The sequence below is a fragment of the Bidens hawaiensis genome, unplaced genomic scaffold (assembly GCF_021521415.1).
Source record: "Bidens hawaiensis isolate Kalapana, Puna unplaced genomic scaffold, B.hawaiensis_p1.1 tig00000459_1, whole genome shotgun sequence".
Lineage (NCBI taxonomy): Eukaryota > Viridiplantae > Streptophyta > Magnoliopsida > Asterales > Asteraceae > Bidens > Bidens hawaiensis.
The window spans coordinates 675,136-698,985 of NW_027491031.1; the positions used below are offsets into that span (position 1 = coordinate 675,136).

Genomic DNA, 23,850 nt, shown 5'->3' on the forward strand with positions numbered 1-23,850 from the left:
GCAAAAAGAGGCTACTATGAACAAACTTAAATTTGGTATATTAACCACTGATGCATATATTATATCTGTATATGTTTTATATACAGTCTGAAATGATCTGTTAAACGTGCCAGACACGTCTACGCGACATGTTTAACACGACTAGTGAACTTGAACACAACAAGCTTAACTTCATTGAAAAATAATAAAACATAACTAACAATATAAAATAAAAAGTTACCAAACATTACGATCCGTATTTAATTGTAATATATAGTATAATATAATTATGCATAAATAGCTTGCTATGGGTGGGATTTTACTTGTGTACATATGTTTGTTTGTTTATATTTAATTATTTATAAGACTATTTATTAGCCTATTTAACATGAGAAGTTAAACGTGTATGCGTGTCATAATTCATAAACAGGTTAAACCTGTTCAAACACGTTTTTAACCATGTCATTAACGTGTTGACCCGTTTATAATCTGAACCCGTTTAACCCAAACACTAGCCGTTTAACTTCGTGTCAAGTTATGTCATGTTAACGGGTCACGTCATACGCTGTCATCCAAAATTGAACTCCAACATGTTTTTGGTTTATTAACACATTTAAAGCTCCATTAATAAAGTATGACTGTAGAATTATAATATTATATAGTTTTTAAAAACTATATAATTGTCTGATATAGTTAAACTTCACATATATTGCAGAAGAAGCGGATGATGAACGAGCTGATCTGAAACTTCTATTTGACGAGTTCTCTCGTTTTTTTGCTGAGCCAAAAGTAAGTATATTCTAATACCATGTCATTATATGATACATGTAGCGGAAACGGGAGGGTCGAGTATCCGGTCAAGAATGTGGACTGGGCCAAGTTGGCACAAATGTCAAAACACCTTTAAATAATTGGTGTGCCAAATATGATTACAAAAATTACATAAATTTCAATGATAATATAATTTTTTTGAATCGGTTGAAAATTACCTTGTTGACCTCATGACCCGTTACATATAAAACATAACCCGAATGTACCCAATTATAAGTAGAGGTGGTAATTTCTTACATGGCCCAGACACCCGACATGAAAATAATCGGGCTTTCGGTTGGCATAACTAACCCGTTTAGAAAACGGGTCGTGTTCAGGTTGACTTGTTTAACCTGTTTATCTAAACAAGTTGACCCACTAACCCGTCTATGACCCGTTTAACATATTGCTTTTACAATCCACCAACTCGATTAACACGTTTAGTCGTTTACAACTTGGTTATCACCCGCCAACCTGTTAGACATATTTAACCCATTTGTTTAAACAGGTTGACCCACTGACCCGTTTAACCCATTTTTTACAACCTACCAACTTGGTTATCACCCGCCAACCCGTTTGACACATTCATATAAATAGGTTAAACGGGTCATGTTCGGGCTACATTATTTTAAGGGTGTGCGGGCGGGTTAAAGTTGATGTTTTTTACGAATAAAAATATATGTCGTGTTCGGGCCGAACCATTCAACCTGTAACCTGTCACCCTGACACGTGTAATGTTTAATGTTTTAGTCGCAGCGTGTAACACGAAGTAATGGCAAGAATTCTGCTGAGTCATTGAAAACAGAGAGAAATTTTGCATGGAACCAATATAAGAAAACTGATAACAAGTTGCAAGAACTTATTAAAAGGACCAAACTTGAAGTTGAAGGTGCTAATGAAAAATTACATCAACTAATATCTGATTTGGAGGTATCAGAATCATTAAACATGGAGAAAGACAGAAAGATTGCATCCCTACAAGATGATTTAGTCGGCTTAGAACTCGATTCAAGAAAAAAAAGTGAAGAGATTTCCCGACTAACTAAAGAACTGGAGTTGTTAAGAAGCGATTCTGATTGTTCGATTACGCCTGCATTACGTCATTGTATGGCGAAATCGTCAAAAAACAGTCGTTCGAGTGACGTGGCAATCATTGAGAAGGTAACTAAAATGACCCGTTTATTGGCTTGATTTATAATCCGTAAATTCAATAATAAAGGTCGGTTTGTATGGGTTTGATTCGGTTCAGTTTTTCAGTTTCCGATGCATGCAAAACTGAAACCGAACCGAAAATTCGGTTTTTAAACCAACATAAAACCTGGGTTGGGTTATTCTTGTTACGGATCAGTTTTTTCGAGTCAAATGTTACTGAAGACAAACGGGTCAAATGAGTTGGAGACCTAAAGTGTATTTTAACTTGACATAAAACCTCCCAAATCATTTTATTAAAAAAAAAGTAAATTATTAATCAAATTTTATAATTCTTTTTTGTCTTCGAATTTGACACATTAGTTTCTTTTCCGTTCACTTATGTCAAACGGGTCAAACAAGTAGAACTAAAAAATGAAGTCGGATAAAAAAGAAACACGTCGAAAAGGTCGGAAGTTGACCAAATTGTATTTTAATGCATATAAAACCTACTAAATTATTTTATTCAAACTAGTATCAAAATAATAATCACATTTTGATGCTAAGTTAAATTATTTTGGATAAAAATATATCAGTACCCTAATCACCTGTGTTTCGACCCATACAAAAATGACCCGTTAACCAACCCGCCTGGCCCGCCTTTAATATAAGTTATTTGAAACTGATACGTGTGTTGTACTTTGCAGGGAGGAAGAAGTTCAAAGCGAAAAATAATTGAATCTGAACCAAGACTGTTTACATCGAAATTCAAAGCCCCAAGGTTGAAAACATGAAATGCTTCTTAAAGTTTCATAATTTCACACTAATATTTTGTTGGTATTGATTTGTTTAGTGTTAGAAAAAAAAGGCAAGCTTAATTATTTTTTGTACAGCGTTTGTTATCGTATACGAACTCTTTTGACTTTTTATGGTCAAAGAGTAAGTCAAAGAGCATCTTTAGTAGTTGCTTAATTTGAGTTTGGAATCATATGTTAGCTTATATAATTGTCTGTTTGCATATGTTATAGCTTTCTAATCTCTACTGTATTCATCCATTACTGCAACTGTATGGACCATTTCCGCCATTTTTCAAGAAAATTATAGGTTGAGCTTCCAACTACAGTTTAAAAAAAAAAAATAAACGAAACCAGCCCGTTTTTCATGTTTGGTGGTTCAACAGTTTCGGTTTTGGCGGTTTGAAAATATTTTTGTTTATTTATTTTTAATAAAAATCATTTGCATGTAAGGAAAGTTTTCGAAAACGCTATAGATGATTTATAACTATAATACATATACATAATCACATATTCCGAAATGAAAATATGTATGTAAATAAGAAAAGTTAACGGTTGGTCCCAAGTTCCAAACTGGACCGAACCATTAAACAGTCAAACCGCAAAAGCCGAATAGTGAAGAGTTTCTTAGGACAGTAAGCCCTGGAAATGATATTAGTTACCATGTGAAGATGTTTATTCAAATGGTTTCATTATAATATGAATCAAAGTACATTAAGTCCAAAAACAAACATAAATATTTCACTTGTATAAATCAAACATAGGATGGATCAAAACCAACTCTTGATCTTGATCAATAGTGTAGCGCGGATAAAATTACCGATCACTCTTCTTCCTCTTCTTCACCCTCCTCTTCTCCATCATGGCCATCGTCTGCGGTAGCATCTTGGTATTGCTGATACTCCGCCACCAAATCATTCATATTACTTTCCGCCTCAGTGAACTCCATCTCATCCATCCCTTCACCCGTGTACCAATGCAAAAACGCCTTTCGCCTAAACATGGCTGTAAACTGTTCACTCACACGTTTAAACATTTCTTGAATGGAGGTCGAGTTTCCAACAAATGTTGAAGACATTTTAAGTCCAATTGGAGGGATGTCACAAACGCTTGATTTAACGTTGTTTGGAATCCACTCAACAAAGTATGACGAGTTCTTGTTTTGAACATTGATCATTTGCTCATCAACCTCTTTTGTGCTCATTTTACCTCTGAACATGGCCGATGCTGTGAGGTATCGACCATGTCTAGGGTCAGCAGCACACATCATGTTCTTAGCGTCCCACATTTGTTGAGTCAGCTCTGGGACGTTAAGAGTGATGTACTGTTGGGACCCACGAGAGGTTAGAGGTGCGAATCCCACCATAAAGAAATGGAGACGTGGGAATGGGATCAGATTAACTGCTAGCTTTCGTAGGTCTGAGTTCAGCTGTCCGGGGAATCTCAAGCTACATGTTACACCACTCATGGTTACCGAGATCAAATGATTCAAATCACCGACTGTAATGTAAAACAATCGAATAATTTAATAAGTTTCAAACACTTAAATTCAATAGACAATACTTAACAAAATAAAGGAGGTAATATTGTAATGTAATGTATACTTACAACTTGGAGTTGTGAGCTTCAAAGTCCTATAACAAATGTCGTAAAGTGCCTCATTATCGAGGACCATACATTCATCAGCATTCTCAACCAGTTGGTGCACTGAGAGCGTCGCGTTATATGGTTCAACGACTGTATCAGAGACCTTAGGTGAAGGGAAAACCGAGAATGTGAGCATCATCCTGTCAGGGAATTCTTCTCGTATCTTTGAAATCAATAGTGTTCCCATACCTGACCCGGTGCCACCTCCAAGCGAGTGACATACTTGAAAACCTGTCACATTACAACATGTGGGTTGGTTCAAAAGGTGTTATAGACCAAACATTTAGATACACGTCCATGCATATGCATATATACATGAACATTTAGATACATATTTCCTAAAGTAGATTACAATGGTAACATTTTTCCTATACTCATACATATATTATAAAGAGTGTTACAAAAGCATGTTTGTGGTTCCACCGGTCAAACAAGACACAAACTGAACGTGACACGAACCCGAAAATTGTGTTAGACATGAAATTTGAAAAAAACAACACAAACCCAAAAATCGTGTCATACATGGACTCGAAAATGACATGATTTCTCATGGGTTGACACAAAACAACCTTTTTGACCCAAAATCTATGTTTCTATATAATGAAAGAAGTATCTTTGGAAGTCAAAAAAATAAAAAAAAATAACTAAAAAAAATACAAAATATATAAAAATAATCACGTTTAATCAATAAAATTATTATCTCATTTATGTTTAATCTTTTGAATTTTTCAAAAAAATCCCCAATTAATTTAACTTATGCCATAAAATATTTTTACAAAATAAACTGACCAACACAAACAAGAATGTGATTTATAGAGGCAACCACGCCCCGTTTAGCTAATCGTGTTCATGGTTCAAACTAAACTAATAAAACCGTTTAGACTAAGCCTAAACCCAAAATTTTCATGTTAAACTCGAATACTATCATAATGTCACACCCACATACATGCATGCATGCACATAGAATAATATAAGTAATAACATACCTTGTAAAGCATCACAATTCTCAGCTTCTTTCCTCACAACATCAAGAACCGAATCAATCAACTCCGCGCCTTCCGTATAATGCCCCTTAGCCCAATTATTCCCCGCACTGGACTGCCCAAACACAAAATTATCCGGACGAAAAATCTGCCCATATGGACCAGACCTAATACTGTCCATAGTCCCGGGTTCCAAATCCATAAGAACAGCTCGAGGGACATATCGTCCACCCGAAGCCTCGTTATAATAAACATTAATACGTTCGAGTTGATAATCTCCCGTGGTACCTTTGTATTGTCCGGTTGGATCGATTCCATGCTCGTCACAAATGACTTCCCAGAACTTGGCACCGATTTGGTTGCCGCATTGGCCGCCTTGAATGTTTAGGATTTCTCTCATTTTTTTGGGGTTGTGATGAGGATGAAGAGGGTGTTTGTGTGTGTGTTATTTGAAGAGAGTGTTGAAGGTTAGCCGTTGGTATAGGAGGTTGATGGTGGAGGTTTGTTTTTAAATGTTGGGTTTCTACTTTGGGTGGTTGGTTTGTGTTTTTTTGGGCTTATTTTGGGATGGGCATAGAAAACTATAATGCTTTTTGAATAATCATTTATACTGATATTTAGGACATGTGCGTTGCAGTGGGACCGTTAAACCAGACAACAAATGAAAGTAAAAACGTTGAACTATGTATGCGCGTTAAATGGCATAAGTTGGGCCTGGTTATGGGCTCAACACCAAAGGCAGTTTCACACTCCCTCATCTCTTTATAATATAGCAAGTCCATCTTAATTGACATCACCTGATTCGGGTCTTTGTCCGGCCGAAGCTTTGTTACCATTGGAACTTGAAAGACGGTAATAGTGACGCACAAACATGTTTTTTTTGTCAACCTTTATTAAACAAGCGGTGTGAATGAAACTGAAAAAAAAAAACAAACGGAAATTATCGAATGCGAATAAAATCAACGTTTTGATTTTCTATTTTTATACAAATTTTAAACAAGTATCAGGGTTTCCGTGTATCAAGTGTCTGATAGAGGTGCACAAACTAGGTATGAACCGGTTCTGGGTATGCATAACGAAAGTCAAAACTGTGGTAGTAACTGGTTCCGGGTATTTGACCTGGTTTTTTCAGGTAGGTTCGGTCTGGGTCTATCAAACAAAAAATGGCATATATTGGGCCTAGTTGTGGGCTTTAAGCTTAGCCCAATGCAGCACAACGCGTATAATCCTCTGCTAGCAACAGCCAGCAGCAGCTGCAAAAAATGGCTCAATTACTCCGGCCATTAATCCTGTCACCGGCGTCCAAATCACCTCTCCGTCGATGCATAACCTACGTGTTCCACTCACCACCAACTCATACTTTCACACTCTTTCATCTCTTCACAACCACAACTCCTACAACTCATCTCCACCACCGGAATAATAATAATAATAATCATACTCACGCTCTCCGGCCGGCGGATGCTCCGGTACCGTTGGAAGTGAGTGAGAGTGATAACGAATTATTATTAACAGATTGAGAACGGAAGAGCCGTAACGAGAAGAAACGTGAAGCTCGGCGTGGTGTTCTTTGGGGCATGGAGCTTGCTGAGTTCAATGATGTTCAAATTAAACGTATTCTCAGGTGATATTAAATTAAACACTCAATTTCATATATAAATTGTTTTCAATTCAATTGCTCTGACGACTTGATTTAGGTTATAAGGTTCAATTAGGTTATTAACTGTTATTCTAACTTGTAAGATTTGAGTGTAATGTAATACATCTTATTATTAAGTGAAGAGGTAGGTCCCAACAGAGCCCAGTTGGACCCGCAAGACTCACCTTAAACAGGGACGTCTGCGCAGAGACCAACTGGATCCGCAGGACCAACCATGCTCAGAGACGTGACGTCCTTACGCGCAGTACGCAAGCTGGTCCCGCAGGAAATGCCTCCCAATGGTGAAGAACTCCGCCTGTCCCCGCAGCCTCGGATACAAGCCATTAGGGAAGGCCACCCGCGCAGCATGGCTACACGCACAAGGCACTTAGCTCTCGATCATTCAGTGTCACCTGAAGGAATGAGCCAAGCCGGGAGCAATCCCGCACAGAGGCGGGATGGGGAATACTCCCGCCCAAATAAGCCAGTCCGTATACTGAAGGATCTTTTACTGTACCTGACGAGGTATGGGCGAAAGATCTGATCAGAGATACGACAGCTCACTGATACAGTATGGCGAGCAGCATGCTCCTGTACTGTATCACTATTAGCCGCTGCCTACTCACCAACTACTGCCATACCACGTGCGTAGCCGTCAGTTGGTGGAACAGGAATAGTATACAGCAGGCCTGGTCACTATCAGCCGCTACCTACCCACCAACTACCAGCAGGGCACGTGCGTAGGCTACTGTTGGTGGAACAGGAACACTGTTGCAGCCGGCCATACCTCTTTGGAAACCTACCTTCGGCTATAAATACCACAAATGGTATGACCATCTCATCTTACCTTGTATGATCATCTTACTACATTATCATCATATTATACCTGATATCTGCTCTAGCAATCTCTTAATATAGTTTTATATTTAAAGAGCAATCTAGTCTGATTCTCACGCCGGAGGGTGGTCACAAGGAGGAACCCCCCCCTTCTCAGTGACGAGCTCACGGTGTCTGTTTTGCAGGTTATCAGAAGAACCATCTTCCAAGGGTCTAACCCCTCGTGGGAAACAGCTATCCAACCCCCAGGTTACCAGTAATCTGTCCGGGGTCCGGTTAGTGTTTCTTCATTGGCGCCATCCGTGCATAAAGCTAGAACTTTATTTTTCTCCAGTTTTTTCAAACTTCTACAAAGATGGTTAGAGAAATTCCGGTAACCACAACCCCAGCTACTAGGGGGAATACCGGCAACACAGTTTTTACGAACACTACCCCGGCTACCGAAGCCGGGGCAAGTGAAGTAAATTTTACGAACACTACCCCACTTACCAAAGCTGGGGCAAGTGCAGTAAATGATCGCCTACTGGGATCCACCGATACCCAGTTTGAGAAACGAAGACTCCCCCGCCAGACTCTCGATGAAGTTAAGGCATGGGCGGAGGCACGACAAAAGGAATTCCAGGCTGAGTTGGACGAACGCTTGCGTTCCGTGCAACAGGCCGACGAATTCGAGTACTGGGAGGATGACTCGGAGGAATCCGACTCCGACGCGAACCCTCGCCATAGGGCAAAAGGGAAGCGTAAGGAAACGGAATCCCAACCGAAAAGGCATTTTGGACAAGCCTTCAAACCAAAAAGCACAGGTGGAAGTCCACGAGACTTCTCTAAAACGTTCAGACCAAACGTTGCAAATGCAGGAACGTCCAAATTTGCAAGGGACATTGCTGAGGCAATCGCCCCAAAGAGTGCCAAACAAATGCCCAACATAGGCACATATGACGGTATATCTGATCCAGACGATCATTTGAACAGGTTCATAGCGGGGGCAACCGTCAGCAATTGGACGGAACCCACGTGGTGTTACATGTTCCAAATGACGCTGGTGGGGGCTGCTAGAGCTTGGTTTGATCGTCTACCGGTCAACCACATCTACGACTGGGCAGACTTCCAACAGAAGTTTAGCCAACACTTCAGCCAGCAACGGAAGTATACCGAGGAGCAATGGACAATCCTCAAATGCATACGAGAGGAAGATGAATCTCTGCCAAACTTCATCACTCGCTTCAACTCAAAGAAGCTAAGTTTGGGCAATATCAGCGAAGATCTTGTTCGCGCTGCCTTCATCCAGGGCGCACATGACCCAGAGCTCATCCGCACCCTAACGGGTAAAGATGGCATGCCATCCACATGGGATGGCATCATGACAGCAGCAAAACGCTATGCGGAAACGGAGAAGCAACTGGGTAGAGATCTCCCACAGAGCACAAACCTCTACACTCAGAAGACGAGAGAAGACAACGTCCTCACCGCCAGACTAAATAAAAAGCGAAAGCTAGGCATTTGGCAGTCAAGGGTAAACTTTGACACCTCATCCGGCTTGCAACATCGAGTGGGCGGAAGGGATAATGTACAGCCGCACCGAAACTCCAGATGGACGCCACTCACCAAAAGCGTCACTGAGATATTCGCCACTGAAGAGCTCCCGTGGCCAAAACCTCCGATAATCCGACATCGTCACGATGCTGATCGGAGCAAATACTGTGACTTTCACAAGACAAAGGGCCACAACACTGAAGAATGCATAGATGTAAAAGACATGGTCGAAGCATTTGTCAGAGATGGGACGCTCGCGCACCTCGTGGCGCAATAAAGGCTGAGCAGGCGGATGCGTGTAGAACCCCAGCTGGGGAAAACGAATAAAAATTCCAGCTTCAACATTGAGACTACATGCTGCGTAAAGAACGAGATCCCGAACCAGGTGCGTATCGGCTCGATGGCGCTCCCATCCCAACATGGAATGGAGCTCATTTACACAGTTTGCATGTAAATCAATTCCAATTTGTAAAGAAAAGGCCAAGAGCCACTTCTAATGGAAATGATTCTCTTTTAAGAACATCGAAGCTGATGATTTTACATTTATACTTTTCTGAACACAAATATGCCGGTTTTCACCGCATAATTACGTGAGGACATTGCATGGGAAGGCGGTCCTACCCGCACGAACCCAAAAAACGTGACAAACCTTCACGCAACCGCGCGTCGAACGGTTAAACTATGCAACACTGGTGACGGCATTCACATTACGTGAAGTCGTTGCGTGGGAAGGCGGTCCTACCCGCACGAACCCAATAACGTGGCAAACCTTCACGCAGGTCAGTTGAAGGAAAAGTTCAATTCTCCCATTAAATGAAAGTGCCGGTCTATCCGCATGAATCATGAAAGGAAACTGAACACTAACCTATCGACAACCGCGCGTCGAATGATCAAAAACAAAATTCTTAAAAGGATAAGGAAAACCTACACGCAGGTCAGATAAGGGTAAAGTTTTGCCATCCTACTAAGTGCAAGTGACGGTTCTACCCGCACAATCACGAAAGAGGAAGCAAAACTTCACACCTATTATCAACCACGTTCAAAGGTTAACTTATCCTCAAAAGATGAGGAAAACCTATACGCAGGTCAGATAAGGGTAAAGTTTTGCCATCCTACTAAGTGCAAGTGACGGTTCTACCCGCACAATCACGAAAGAGGAAGCAAAACTTCACACCTATTATCAACCACGTTCAAAGGTTAACTTATCCTCAAAAGATGAGGAAAACCTACACGCAGGTCAGATGAAGGTTAAAGTTTTGCCATCCTACTAAGTGCAAGTGACGGTTCTACCCGCACAATCACGAAAGAGGAAGCAAAACTTCACACCTATTGTCAACCACGTTCAAAGGTTAACTTATCTTAATGCCTTAAGAAATTTCGAAAAGGAAAACCTACACGCAGGTCAGATGAAGGCTAAAGTTTAGCCATCCTACCAAGTGCAAGTGACGGTTCTACCCGCACAATCACGAAGGAGGAAGCGAAACTTTAACCCATTATCAACCACGTTCAAAGGTTCTTATTCTAAACACTTGGAAAATTGCTAATTTAAACTAAGTATGCAAGTCATAAGTTTATAAAGCAAGGAACCCAAAGAGGGAAATAACAATCTTATACGCAAAAAGATTAATATTTCAAGAATATATTACAAGAATGGCCGGGTAACTACCCGCCTAAAAGAATAAAACTATACAAGTCTATCTTAGCAATGGGAAGGGATCTTCAGGATCAAGCTTCAGGGCCGCTTCCACTTGGACCCGCTCCGTCAGAAGAACGGGGTGGTTCGAGGAACGCTTTGAGGACAGCTAACCCATCATCAGCAGCAGCTACTTCGTCCACCTTCTCCACCACTGGATGCGGGAAGGCGGCGTATTGGTTCAATGCTTGGTCATAAATGGCTTCGGTATCCACATCGAACAAAGGGAAGTTGGAAGGCGGGACGCCTTTCTCAACAAACCCTAGACCAAGCAGGAAGCCGGCCTTTTCCCCATCCTCATGAGAAGCGTTGAGGGCTGCGGTCATAGCATCATCGTAAGAGGTCTCTGAAAAGACCCGACGCACAACCTACAAAGAAAACACAAGTATTAGAACCTTTTCTTACAAAAGAAAAGCGTGAAGATAAAACTAAACATACCTGAGGCAACGCTTCTCGAAGAAGCCATTGGAGGGCAGCTTGAGCTTCTTTATGGGCGCGTTCGGCTTCGCTCTTGTTAAGGTTGGCAAGTAAAACTTCCTTTGCGGCAGCCTCTTCGACGCCCTTAAGCTTCCGCTCGGTGTGGTCAAGCACCCCCCTCTGGTCCAGGATTTCCTGGAGTTTCTTGGCATCTTCCATTGCCAAGGCATCATGAGCGCGTTGGAGAGCCTCTAATTTGGCCTTGAGCTCCTCATTCTCCACACGCAAAGGCTCAGCAACGGCTTCAGCCTTGGCAGCCCTCTCGGTTGCGTTTCGCGCAGTCTCCCTGGCCAGCCGAAGCTGTTCATTCACAGCTTGGGCAGCCTTGGAGCGGGCCTCGAGTCGCGCCTGAACTTCAACCTCGAGGGCCTTGAAGGCCTTCTCCTTGTCGGCGGCAGTTGCCGCCAGCTGTTGGTTCTCCTCCCGAAGAGCACGCGCCTCAGATATGTCCTTCGCGCGAGCTGCTTTCAACTTGTCGTTTTCACGACAAAGCAGCTCGACGCGCGGCTGCATCCGGGCCTGGAGAACCCGAAGCTCATTAGTTAGCCTACCCTCCTGGTAGCTAACCATGGCTTCCCCCAACGCACCCGGAGGAGCAGCGTGGCGAGCCCAGTCCACGCACTCCACAGGTGTGCGAAGGGTTGTTCCTCGGCGTATGTTCCATCGCGGAACATACACTTCATTGGAATCCGACACTGCAAAAGAAACAAAGGCAGTAAGGAAAAGATGATAAAAAACAAGAGAAAAGAAAGGAACCCTACGCACCTGTAGGGTCAATGACAGGCCGATAGCCGCCAAACCCATCACCTGAACCTAAAGGAAATCCATCCAACAGGTCAGGCAGACGGGAAGGTGGCAAAGATCGGCGGGAAGCCCTGCGCGTACCTGATGGTCCGGCCATCGGTGCCGGTGGCGCGGGCATGGTGGCAGCCGCCGAGGCCGCCGTTGTGGTCGCCGCCTCGTAGGCAGCAGCAGTTACCGCCGGCTCTGTGAAGGATGCTGTAAAAATCGCACTCACAGCCGGCGGTGACGTCATCTCAGCTGGAACAGTCTGCTCAGAGGGAGCAACTGAACCAGCGGTAGCAGGCGCAGGCACCTGGGTCGACGCCTCAGGTAGGCTGACCAAGCCTACCGTCATTGGCGGAAGGGTACTCCTCTGCGCTTCACCCCGGAATGCGTCAACATCCACGCCTGCACAAAGAAGAAAGTGTTAAGATAAATTTATGAAGTAATAAATCTACAAAGACAAACTATGATTGTACTTACGGGTTTTCTTGACCCTGAACGTACGGACGGGCGGGGAGGAACCCGATGGAGCCGGCCTCTTGGTACCGGTCACCGTCGTCTTCGTTGGTTCTCCAGAGGTAACGATCGTAGCCTCCGGAGCAGTGGTCTTCTCACCACCAGGCTCCCCCGCCACCTCTTCACTATCTGACTCCGAGTCAGATAGAACAACTGGATCAGCTGTGGAGGCCTTCTCCTTCCCCTTCACGCCGGCAGCAGCCTTCTTCTTCCGTACAAGGGGAGGACCATCTGCGGATTCCTCAGAAGAAGATAGGATATAAGGATTTCCAGCAACGGGTACAGCATTGAGGGGTTCAGGATAGAATATCTCCTTACCTGGCCGCCGGTGGCTCAGGATCTCTTGGCCCGGCGGATAGACCTCCACAAACCTATCCGCCGTTTGCTCCAGGATGGGCAACTCATTGTCGTCCAGAGCACGAGTGCCCACCCGCACGGGACTGTCAGCTTCCCGCGGGAACAGGAGCGACTCCAAATTATTCCCCTCTGAATGAAAAAGAAACAGTTAGAAAATTAACTAATATCAGCAAGAAAGACAAGACATACCATAAGGAATAGAGTTCAAACCGTATTCAAGAAGGATGGGAAACCGGGAAGCATCCTTCCATACCCGGCTCATCCCCAGCAGCACCATCCCGGACTCCGCAAACCGGTAAACCGGAGATTGGACCCGGGATATCTTCGCGAACCATTCCGCCTCCTGGTAGCTGGAAGCGTGAAGGCTCGGAAGCGCTTGACCCTTCTTGAACTTCATAGCAATGGGGATGGCGCGGGCAGAGATGTAGAAGAACTCCCGCTTCCACGATCGGAGACTGCGCTCGGTCACGCAGATCTTCAAACCCTTGATACGGGTTGTCAGGGTGTACCACCCCTGGACGCACCTCCAAGTATAGAAGGTCATCTGGCGGTCCACGTAGGGCTCAATACCCAGAATCCGACACACCCACTCGAAGTGCCGGACCTTGGCAATCGCCATCGGATGCACCTCGGTCAGGTGCACCCCGTGCCTCTCCAGGACACGGTACACAAACTTTGTCAATGGGAACCTAAGGTTCCCATAAACAAAGAATGCAGCATATACCCCGATCTTGCCACTGGGGGCATCGTACACAGTCTGGTGGGATTCAGGAAACTCAGGCTCGAGAGACTCGAGCATGAACTTCCTGACGATGTACTGGTACTGATCGACAGGTAGAGCACACTGGCATTCGCCAGCAGTACTCCTATCGTCGGCTACAGCTTCAGCATCATGAGAAGACATTTTTGCAGAAAGAAGAGTGATTTCGGGAAAATGCTTGCCTGAAAAAGGGGAGTATTTGCCGGAAATCACTAAGAAGAAGAAGAGAGGTGAAAGTGTGGATTACAAAGAGGCCTCTCCCCCTTTATATACTAATCGCAATTAATGCGGTGAATTTAATGCGGAGGAGAGAGAAATCGACGGTGCAATGAAACTATGACACGTGGCAAAAAGCAAGCTGGCAACAACTGTAGAAAGGACGTGTGCCAGTAATTTCGCGGCCACGCGCCCGAAAAATCGCGCCCACGCGCCTGAAAAAGCGACTGGAATGACCATGTTCTGTCACGTCACCATAACTTCCTGCACGTCCTGACACAGTCAGAAGAAACCGTCGCACGACGTTTCAGAGGTTTGGACTTATCTTTTCACCAACTCTTCGAATTTCAAAATTCAAAATTCGAAAATATTAAAAAGTAAGCGGGAAAATACCCCTTACCCCTCGGCAAGCAAGTAACCGTAAGACGGATGCGGGTACCGTGTTAAGGCAAAACCCTTCACATACCTAGCACCCGCAGGGAATTGAAGCCAAATAAACCTTGGCAAACAAGTAACCGTAAGACGGCTGCGGGTACAGTGTTAAGGCAAAACCCTACACATACCTAGCACCCGCAGGGAATTGAAGCCAAGAAAACCTTGGTGAACAAGTAACCGTAAGACGGATGCGGGTACAGTGTTAAGGCAAAACCCTTCACATACCTAGCACCCGCAGGGAATTGAAGCCAAGTACCTCGGCAACCAAGTAACTATAAGACGGGTGCGGGTACAGTGTAAAGGCAAAACCCTTCACATACCTAGCACCCGCAGGGAATTGACGCCAGGAATACCTTGGAAGTAAAGTAACCGTAAGACGAGCGCAGGTACAGTGTTAAGGCAAAACCCTTCACATACCTAGCGCTCCGCTGGGAATTGAAACCAAGAAGGATCTTCTGGGCAATGCTTGCGGAAACGGAAATAACATCCCCGCATAGCGGGAACGTCGAGAACTACGTTGTTTGAAGCTCCAGGATGGAATTGGTGGTCTTAACATAATTGATCACTATGTTCAAAACTACCAAAACCTCATGGAAAATACATACAACTGGGACTCAATGCTCCTGACTTGCGAGGAGGTTACAGACCTACCCGCATCATACCCAAAGACCAAGCAGGAAACTCGGGCATTTCTGCAAGTGACAAGGACTTCTGCGGAAAGAATCCCCATGGAAAACCTTACAAAACCCTTTTCAAAACCCTTTGCTCAAGTCCAAAAGTTCACCTCACTTTATTAAACACTCATGAGAAGAACATTGGACTGGGGGGACTTGAAGAGGTAGGTCCCAACAGAGCCCAGTTGGACCCGCAAGACTCACCTTAAACAGGGACGTCTGCGCAGAGACCAACTGGATCCGCAGGACCAACCATGCTCAGAGACGTGACGTCCTTACGCGCAGTACGCAAGCTGGTCCCGCAGGAAATGCCTCCCAATGGTGAAGGACTCCGCTTGTCCCCGCAGCCTCGGATACAAGCCATTAGGGAAGGCCACCCGCGCAGCATGGCTACACGCACAAGGCACTTAGCTCTCGATCATTCAGTGTCACCTGAAGGAATGAGCCAAGCCGGGAGCAATCTCCCCCTCCCGCCCAAATAAGCCAGTCCGTATACTGAAGGATCTTTTACTGTACCTGACGAGGTATGGGCGAAAGATCTGATCAGAGATACGACAGCTCACTGATACAGTATGGCGAGCAGCATGCTCCTGTACTGTATCACTATTAGCCGCTGCCTACTCACCAACTACTGCCATACCACGTGCGTAGCCGTCAGTTGGTGGAACAGGAATAGTATACAGCAGGCCTGGTCACTATCAGCCGCTACCTACCCACCAACTACCAGCAGGGCACGTGCGTAGGCTACTGTTGGTGGAACAGGAACACTGTTGCAGCCGGCCATACCTCTTTGGAAACCTACCTTCGGCTATAAATACCACAAATGGTATGACCATCTCATCTTACCTTGTATGATCATCTTACTACATTATCATCATATTATACCTGATATCTGCTCTAGCAATCTCTTAATATACTTTTATATTTAAAGAGCAATCTAGTCTGATTCTCACGCCGGAGGGTGGTCACAAGGAGGAACCCCCCCCCCCCCCCTTCTCAGTGACGAGCTCACGATGTCTGTTTTGCAGGTTATCAGAAGAACCATCTTCCAAGGGTCTAACCCCTCGTGGGAAACAGCTATCCAACCCCCAGGTTACCAGTAATCTGTCCGGGGTCCGGTTAGTGTTTCTTCATTAAGTCAACTCACAATTTGACCGACAAAAAGCTCGAAATGAGACAGTTCTGTTTTACTAAAATAGTTTCATTAGCTACCGAATTTTGTATAAAATGAGACCACCGTATGATTATAGAACTGTTATTATTGTCACATGAACTGTTCTTCAACTTAAAGCTGACATGAGTTGAGCACCTGATGAGCTTCTCCATATCGGCTCTTTGAATTGATCCGAGCCCAAAAATAAGCTTGTTTAATACACTAGCCGGAGCTCGAGCCGCCTTGTGAGCCTACTAATTATCGAATTTTCTTTTAATATGTTATATATAAATATTTTTATAAGTAACGAAATATTAGTAAATAAGCCGAGGCTCGCGCGAGCTACTACTGATTGAAAAAAAAATCTAAATAGCTCGAGCCTCAAATAAGCTCGTTTAGTTATCGAGCCAGAGCTCTAGCCCTGTGCATTTTTGTGTGTGACCTCTTTTGGACTTCTATGTATTAATTTCACACTCCACAGCCGAGTTTTCGGTCGTTTAAGGCACTACACAAGCTAGAATCGAGCTTAGACTCGTTTAAGGTTTTTCACAAAATTTATAAAAATAATTAAAAGCGTACATCTATTGATTAATAAATAATAAAATAGTTAAGCCTGAGCTGAGCTCGAGCTTTAGAAAAAAGTGCTCAAAACGAGTCGAGCTCGAGCCTAGTTGAGCTTGGGCTCGGCTTGGCTCGCTTACACCCCGGTTGGAAAGTAATAAAGCTTGTTTGTTTATGTCTAGAGTGGCGTCGCTTGAACAAGAGGTGTTTGATGCTCTCATGTTGGTGAAGGTGAGCCTCAGTAACAGAATTGTATAAAACTTTAGTTTATGGTTTATGATAATCATATCAAAGTGTTCTAATCTTATTACAGAGACTAGGTCGTGATGTACGGGAGGGAAAGCGAAGGCAATTCAGTTATATAGGTATGCAGTTCATTGCAGGCTCTTAAATTGGTGAATTAAATTTCTATTTTAGTTATTAAATTTTTGTATAGGAAGACTATTACGTGATGTGGATCCTGAATTAATGGATGGATTGATAAGAGCAACAAAAGATGGCGATCAGAAGACGTTTCAGAAGCTATCTGTTTCAGTTAAACCGGATCTTGGAGACACGAGTGAAGAAGAAGAAATTGATTATGAGGATGAAGATGAGGTATGCAGAATACTTTAATAGGTCTTAACAGCAACTAAATTGTTATTTTATTTATGATCTTATTAAACTCGGTTTACATTTTGTGACAGGAGTTTGGTGATCACCATGATATAGCAACCAAATGGTTTGATGGTTTGGTCAACAAAGACGTAGATATCACTAATGAGATTTACTCTCTTAGTATGGTTGACTTTGACCGTCAAGTAAGTTCTTTTCCATTTATCTGAATCACATATTATGACACTGATGCTACACTAGTTATTTAACACAGTGAAAAAAGTTGAATATGGTTGGCCTCCGCTTACATTATCCACAATCCCTTATTCTTAATAATATATTACACGCTTTGGCCTTTGAACCGTTCTTTCTTATATCACACTATATTCTTTTTCAGGAGTTACGTAAACTCGTCCGGACTTTTTGCACACTTCAAGACCGTAATGCCACATCAGCGGAGAACGAAGGAAAAACAGACAAAAAACTATTAAAAGCCAAAAAGTTATTAAACCGTTTTCTAGTTTCCCTTGCTAAGCAGCTACCAACTGAAGAAGACTACATATAGTCTTTATATCTCCAAACATATCAAAACGACTATATCTATGTGACGGTTTTTCATGGCTTCTAAGTCAAAAGAAAGCCAACTTGGTATGAATTCTTGTTCAGGTTCTAATAACTTGATTAAAAGTAGAGGTGACAAGTTAGATGGATTGTAACGGGCCAAAACAGATTTGGATTGAAACGTGTTATTTTGTAATATGGGCTGGGTTGGGTCGATCTGCAAACAGTTTTGGTTTTAACTTTTTATAAATACTTAACACGTTAATTATGTTTGCAAAAACAGTTATATTACAATCCAAATCAAATCGCTATCTCTGGTTATTAGAAAAGGAATTGCATTCTAATGGTTTGTTGATATTTGCATTTTGTAGGTTCGGACACAATTAGAAGGAATGCTTTTTCAAAATAGCTTCAGGTTCGGCTCTTTTTAGTAGTTTGGATATAAACCGTTGGAAGACCTCAACGTTTTAGAGTGGTATTTTGTATATTTTTGTACTGTACTTTGTTAGATGTTTTAGATTATGGTAATTTATTTTAGCAGCTTAAGATATAAACCATTGGAAGACTACAGTTTTCGAGTGGTGTTCGGATACATGTGTACTGTAGTTTGTTAGATGTTTTAGATTATAGCACTTTATATTTGTCGGGGGATTCATTAGAAGCGGTTTGCTCTATCTCATGGGATAGAGTAGGTTTTGTCCTCATCCCGCGAGCAGGATATCACTGGGTAAGTTTGATTGTTTGTAATCTATATTTTTATGTATAAGCACTTATCTCATATGAACCAGTAAGTCTTAAGATCTATCAATGAACCAAGAACCAAATCATACGTAGCTTGTGGTTTGGTCTGACTCTACATACTATAATGGATCTTTAAAACTCGAGAAAAGATTACAAGTAAAAGTTTAAAACAAGTAACCATAGTTGGTAGAACCTTTTTACACTTCAATGTTTCATAGTTTTATCTTTCGGTTCTATTGTATACTTACAACGGATCATTGCTCGTTATAATCTTGTAGACAAATATATGAAATAGATGACTTAAAAAATGAGTGAAGATCAACTTGTAGAGTTAATGAGACAAATCTGAAGTTATTTACAGCCGACATCGAGTACGCTTCAAAACATTCAAACTTATAATCCTAGGGGATGCAAAAATAACCCTCAAAAGTAATATTCTCCCAAAATATGAAGCACCCGAAGTGAAGGAATACAAAATAGGGTGTTTATTACCATTATTATGCGGAACTGGTAGATGAATCGCTCATCTGTCTAACTCTCAGTGTCAGATATATGAGTATTATCGTTCCCAAACTCGACCTGGAAAGAAGTAAACAGGAACATGAACACATTATGACATTAACTGGTCAATATGAGTTATGTTTGATCTCAAACGGGTCGAATGGTTCAAACACGTTATAAGATGCACAAAGTATATTTCTAGAGCATAAAACCTCGTAACTCGTTTTACAAAGAATTAGATTATTCTTATAACGGTGTCAATATTTGTAAGCATAATTAACATAATTGTTACTATGAACTTTTATTAATGGAGAAAAAGGAGTTTGCGGGTTGACCTGGCCTACGGGGCTGTTTTAACACAAACGCGTTTTGGTAATGGCCCATTACCCGACCCGTTATCTAGGCACCTCAAAGAGTGATAACATAATTAGGTTGTGAACTTACAGTAGTGAAAACATAAGAGCAACTTTTCTTGAATTAAATGAGGCGGTACGCTTGTATTTTCTCATTCTTGGAGCCTCACCTGCATATTTTATATGTTCAATAACCTTAAGTGCTTCATCAATTATGTACACACTCACATACACACATACGTGTGTGAATTGCCTACACGATACAAAAACATGACATGAACCTAACAAGAAGTTTATGGGTTTGGGTTTAATCTAAACGGGGCCTCGTTAATTTCAACTTGACCCGTGAACACATTTTGCTAAACGGGCGTGTTACGGTTACCTGTGGGTTGCCTTTTAATCCGTTTAATTTAATACTTGTGTTTTTTTCCAAATTTGTTTGATGTCAAAACTTAAACCAATTAGATACTTTATGCTAAAATAACATGTCCGTTCAATCCGCTCATGTCATGTTCATGTGTCAGACATTATTTTAATGTTCATGCTGTGTTCAGGTTCGGTGCGCTTAGTCGGCACATTTAACACCTCTGCACACACACATATATAATAGAATGTTGTCGAGTACCTCGAGTAGAGAACTTGGGTAAGATGAGGCTGTGATTCATCAAAAACTGCATATATTTGCCTCCCATTTCAAAGCTAATCTGTTTCTGCAATAACAGTCAATACACCAAAATTGAAAGAAAAAGAGTTGTAAATCTTTTAACTTACCATGTGCCCTTCTTCATTCTTCAAGTTACCAACACTTTCTTCATTACTTCCTGACTTCCCCTTCTCAATATCCACATCTTTTTCACTGCATTTAGAACAATCACTCTCACTTTCCACCATATAGGTTTGACTATTCGTTTGACCATCCGTCGTAAGTTGACTTTCAAGGGGCACATAAACCTCCATTGATTTAGAGAGTGCTACATTCGGTTCACAATTAGGTGCATTGTTGTTTGCATCACTTAAATCAACAGCAGTAAAAGAATCACAGCCCTGCATATATAATGTAAGCTTATTGTTATTACTATTCATATGACGGTTTACCTCCGAGTCACAAAAATACACAAAAACGTTCACATGTTCGGTTATATTCACGAGTTTTCATAATGTCTTCAAATTAATTAATACGACCCACATTTTACTTTTAATATTTCATATTATAACAAAAAACGTGTACTCGAAAAAAAAACAAATAATAAATAGAAGGGAGAATTTCATGCCTTATAGAACATTATATATACCCTAGAAGTTCCTGAATATCATATATTAATCAAATTCAATAAATACACACAAACACACATCACACACACACCCAAGAAACTTTTAAAATATCATATATATCCCACAAGCAAAATTTAAAATATTATGCATATCACACCCTTGTGAATTGTTTTCAATGAAATAAATTGAAATTGGTAGATCTCATATATTAATCATTAAAAAATGTATGTCTGATATTATGAATTTGATTTAGGTATATGATAACTATACATACATACATACATACATACATACATACATATATATATATATATATCTCTATGAATGAATAAAAACGGTAGGTATTATACTTTTAAAGAAAAATCTGATAAAGTGCTTACATGATACTTGTTAGCATATTTCATGACTATGAATATGCAATAAAAGAACAAATTTGTGATTATATTCTGATTTTGCAAACAAACAGACACAATGTCACATTCAAATACAGAATGGCTCCAGCTGACCTAATATGGAACCACCCTCTCCATCACAATCCTAATTATTAACATTCGTACGGTCAGCAACTGGGCCCCACAGTTTCTTAAATGTACGTTGAATCCAACCCCAAATTATTACAATTTTCTACCAAAACCACTCATGCTACAGAAAAATCAGCCAAAATATATATACTAAATCAGTTTGAATGTTAACTCAATGAAAATCTGTTAAACTTTTGAGCTATAATGACACGCAATTGTGAAGATGAAACTCGCATCATATGATACATCCAGGGGTGCAAACGAGCCACAAATAAAACTCGTTTAGTTGAGCCCGAGCTCGAACTTTCTATAAGTTTGACCTCTTTTGGACTTTTATGCATAATTTCACAACACATAGCCGAGCTCAAGCTGAGCTTTGACTCGTTTAAGGTGCTACACGAGCTCGAGCCGAGCTTAGGCTCGTTCAAAGTTTTCCTCGAAATATATAAAAGTATTTAAATACGCATATAAATTAATTTATAAATAATAATCGAGCTGAGCTGAGCTCAATCTCAAGCTCGAGCTCTCGTAAACCAAAACGAGCCGACCTCAAGATCGAGCTCTCGTAAGCCAAATCGAGCCGATCTCGAGCTCTCATAAGCCAAAATGATCCTACCTCGAGCTCTGGTTAGTCAAAACGAGCCGACCTCGAGCTCGAGCTCGAGCTCTGATAAGTCAAAACGAGCCAACCTCGAGCTCTGGTAAGTCAAAACGAGCCGACCTCGAGCTCAAGCTCTGATAAGTCAAAACGAGCCAACCTCGAGCTCTGGTAAGTCAAAACGAGCCGACCTCGAGGCTCGAGCTCAAGTTCTCGTAAGCCAAAATGAGCCTAGCTCGGGCTCTCGTAAGTCAAAACGAGCTGACCTCGAGCTCTTTTAAGCCAAAACCTACGAAGCTCTCGTCTTGTAAGTGAAAGAGAGCCGACCTCGAGCTAAAGCTCTTGTAGGTCAAAACGAGCCACCTCTCATTAGTCAAACGAGCCGACGAGGTCTCACTCTCACTGTCGCTCTTGTAAGTCAAAACGAGTCGAGCTCGAACTCGGCTCATCATCAGTACATCTTATTCGATCGACTTAATCAGTTAATCTAAACACATTTAACAATAACATGCTGTTTTCAAACCTATTAAAACCAATTAAACTTTTAAGCAATACCGAGTCACAATTTTCAGCTCAAAATCGTTAAATAAATTAGAACAAAACTGAATACGAAATTGCGAAGATGAAACTCGAACCGCATTTCTCAATAACATGCAGAATTTAGGTATCCGATTACGAATAATACGAAGCGTTAGAATATAATTTAACAATCAATTAATTAGCAAAATAATAATAATAATAATAATAATGTAGAGAATGAGAATGAGAAGGTGAATTGAATAGACCTGTGGTGTAGAGTTAACCGCCATTGAAGGAGAATGAGGTGATGATGACGTCAGCTTGAAAGATTCTAATGCGAAGAAGAAGATGATTATTATTATTATTATTATGATGTGTGTATTTTCAAGAGTGAGAAACGGTCCCGTGAAGTGGCAGTAACGCATGTGTCTAATATTGGGCGTTAATTTCAAGCTGCACCCCAAAACCTACAACGGTTTTTATTTTATTTTTAACTTTTTTACACCAAACGAATCTTTTAAATATTAGGCTACAGGTCTTTTGTTCGGATGAAAACCTTCATCTAAGGCTAATATTCGTGAAAACTCGTTCGAAGACACGACAGTGCGGTGAGGCCCGCTCAGTTCAAGGATACAAATAGTGAATGCAACCTACTCGCATCGTCTTGATTATCAACTAGTGCCGCTAAAACTAAATGACGTGGGTATAAATCGAACATGAGTCACTTGGAACACTAAATCTCTTTCGTACCATTCCATCACAAGCTGAAACTGAACAAAAAAGTAATTCGTCAACATCAAAATATAATGGATTAGCATATTAATAAAAAAAATTAAAAATAACAAAACACTTGAGATGAATTGACGCAAATTTATAAAACTACATATTTTTTAAAATTTTAAAGAAAATAACATATTTTGTTTAAAAGCAAAAAAGTTACAAAAAAAATGGTCACGTGTTCCAATCAAGCTAGTGGAACAAGCTTGATTGTGACACCAATATATAGGATTCTAACATATATTATTATTATTATTACTACTACTACTAGAAACCTATATATAAACTACTCACATATTGGTTGTCATACAATTCGTGACTATTTAGTACTATTGACCTGTCACACGAGTTGTGACATACTATCTACTTACTTAGACATCATGATAGGGATTCAAAAAGAAATGACTAATATGACCACAGACAAATATACAATCC

At 41.4% G+C, this 23,850-nt stretch overlaps 4 protein-coding genes across 7 annotated transcripts; 2 read left to right on the forward strand and 2 right to left on the reverse strand.

The window, feature by feature from the left end:
* The first annotated feature begins 569 nt into the window (after window positions 1-569).
* LOC143629229 (uncharacterized) lies at window positions 570-2,976 on the forward strand. The gene is made up of 4 exons (XM_077098556.1): window positions 570-578; window positions 673-768; window positions 1,540-1,950; window positions 2,625-2,976. Exons 1-4 carry the CDS (start codon window positions 570-572, stop codon window positions 2,709-2,711), a joined length of 603 nt encoding a protein of 200 aa, XP_076954671.1. The 3' UTR covers window positions 2,712-2,976.
* A 470-nt stretch (window positions 2,977-3,446) lies between these two features.
* LOC143629562 (tubulin beta-1 chain-like) lies at window positions 3,447-5,901 on the reverse strand. Its single transcript, XM_077098804.1, has 3 exons — window positions 5,345-5,901; window positions 4,320-4,589; window positions 3,447-4,211 (listed from the first exon to the last, which is right to left on the reverse strand). Exons 1-3 carry the CDS (start codon window positions 5,739-5,741, stop codon window positions 3,535-3,537), a joined length of 1,344 nt encoding a protein of 447 aa, XP_076954919.1. The 5' UTR covers window positions 5,742-5,901; the 3' UTR covers window positions 3,447-3,534.
* A 693-nt stretch (window positions 5,902-6,594) lies between these two features.
* On the forward strand, window positions 6,595-18,756 carry LOC143629569 (uncharacterized). Its single transcript, XM_077098809.1, has 7 exons — window positions 6,595-6,965; window positions 17,161-17,209; window positions 17,292-17,343; window positions 17,415-17,575; window positions 17,665-17,778; window positions 17,970-18,220; window positions 18,505-18,756. The coding sequence occupies exons 1-6, from the start codon at window positions 6,919-6,921 to the stop codon at window positions 18,135-18,137; spliced, it is 591 nt and encodes a 196-aa protein (XP_076954924.1). The 5' UTR covers window positions 6,595-6,918; the 3' UTR covers window positions 18,138-18,220; window positions 18,505-18,756.
* Window positions 18,757-19,043: 287 nt separating this feature from the next.
* On the reverse strand, window positions 19,044-23,045 carry LOC143629578 (uncharacterized). 4 transcript variants are annotated; one of them, XM_077098829.1, is made up of 5 exons: window positions 22,905-23,045; window positions 20,500-20,772; window positions 20,354-20,438; window positions 19,820-19,898; window positions 19,044-19,453 (listed from the first exon to the last, which is right to left on the reverse strand). In XM_077098829.1, exons 1-5 carry the CDS (start codon window positions 22,926-22,928, stop codon window positions 19,372-19,374), a joined length of 543 nt encoding a protein of 180 aa, XP_076954944.1. In that variant the 5' UTR covers window positions 22,929-23,045; the 3' UTR covers window positions 19,044-19,371. The 4 variants fall into 4 exon arrangements, with proteins under 4 accessions (XP_076954944.1, XP_076954946.1, XP_076954942.1 ...); XM_077098831.1 differs by lacking the exon at window positions 22,905-23,045 and adding an exon at window positions 21,381-21,616; XM_077098827.1 differs by lacking the exon at window positions 22,905-23,045 and having other exon boundaries at window positions 20,354-20,432; window positions 20,500-21,057.
* Between the last annotated feature and the right edge of the window lie 805 nt (window positions 23,046-23,850).

What these genes read in the sequence shown, in the direction of transcription:
- LOC143629229 (XM_077098556.1), top strand. An exon ending in GTTTTTTTGCTGAGCCAAAA is followed by an intron (nt 769 to 1,539) that starts GTAAGTATATTC and finishes TTAATGTTTTAG; the next exon opens with TCGCAGCGTGTAACACGAAG. An exon ending in ACGTGGCAATCATTGAGAAG is followed by an intron (nt 1,951 to 2,624) that starts GTAACTAAAATG and finishes TGTACTTTGCAG; the next exon opens with GGAGGAAGAAGTTCAAAGCG.
- LOC143629562 (XM_077098804.1), bottom strand. Translation starts at nt 5,741, where the DNA reads ATGAGAGAAATCCTAAACATTCAAGGCGGCCAATGCGGCAACCAAATC. An exon ending in GAATTGTGATGCTTTACAAG is followed by an intron (nt 4,590 to 5,344) that starts GTATGTTATTAC and finishes GTAATGTGACAG; the next exon opens with GTTTTCAAGTATGTCACTCG. An exon ending in GAAGCTCACAACTCCAAGTT is followed by an intron (nt 4,212 to 4,319) that starts GTAAGTATACAT and finishes TTTACATTACAG; the next exon opens with TCGGTGATTTGAATCATTTG.
- LOC143629569 (XM_077098809.1), top strand. Translation starts at nt 6,919, where the DNA reads ATGGAGCTTGCTGAGTTCAATGATGTTCAAATTAAACGTATTCTCAG. An exon ending in CAAATTAAACGTATTCTCAG is followed by an intron (nt 6,966 to 17,160) that starts GTGATATTAAAT and finishes GTTTATGTCTAG; the next exon opens with AGTGGCGTCGCTTGAACAAG. An exon ending in ATGCTCTCATGTTGGTGAAG is followed by an intron (nt 17,210 to 17,291) that starts GTGAGCCTCAGT and finishes ATCTTATTACAG; the next exon opens with AGACTAGGTCGTGATGTACG.
- LOC143629578 (XM_077098820.1), bottom strand. Translation starts at nt 20,811, where the DNA reads ATGAATAGTAATAACAATAAGCTTACATTATATATGCAGGGCTGTGAT. An exon ending in AGAATGAAGAAGGGCACATG is followed by an intron (nt 20,439 to 20,499) that starts GTAAGTTAAAAG and finishes CTGTTATTGCAG; the next exon opens with AAACAGATTAGCTTTGAAAT. An exon ending in ACCCAAGTTCTCTACTCGAG is followed by an intron (nt 19,899 to 20,353) that starts GTACTCGACAAC and finishes TAAAATATGCAG; the next exon opens with GTGAGGCTCCAAGAATGAGA.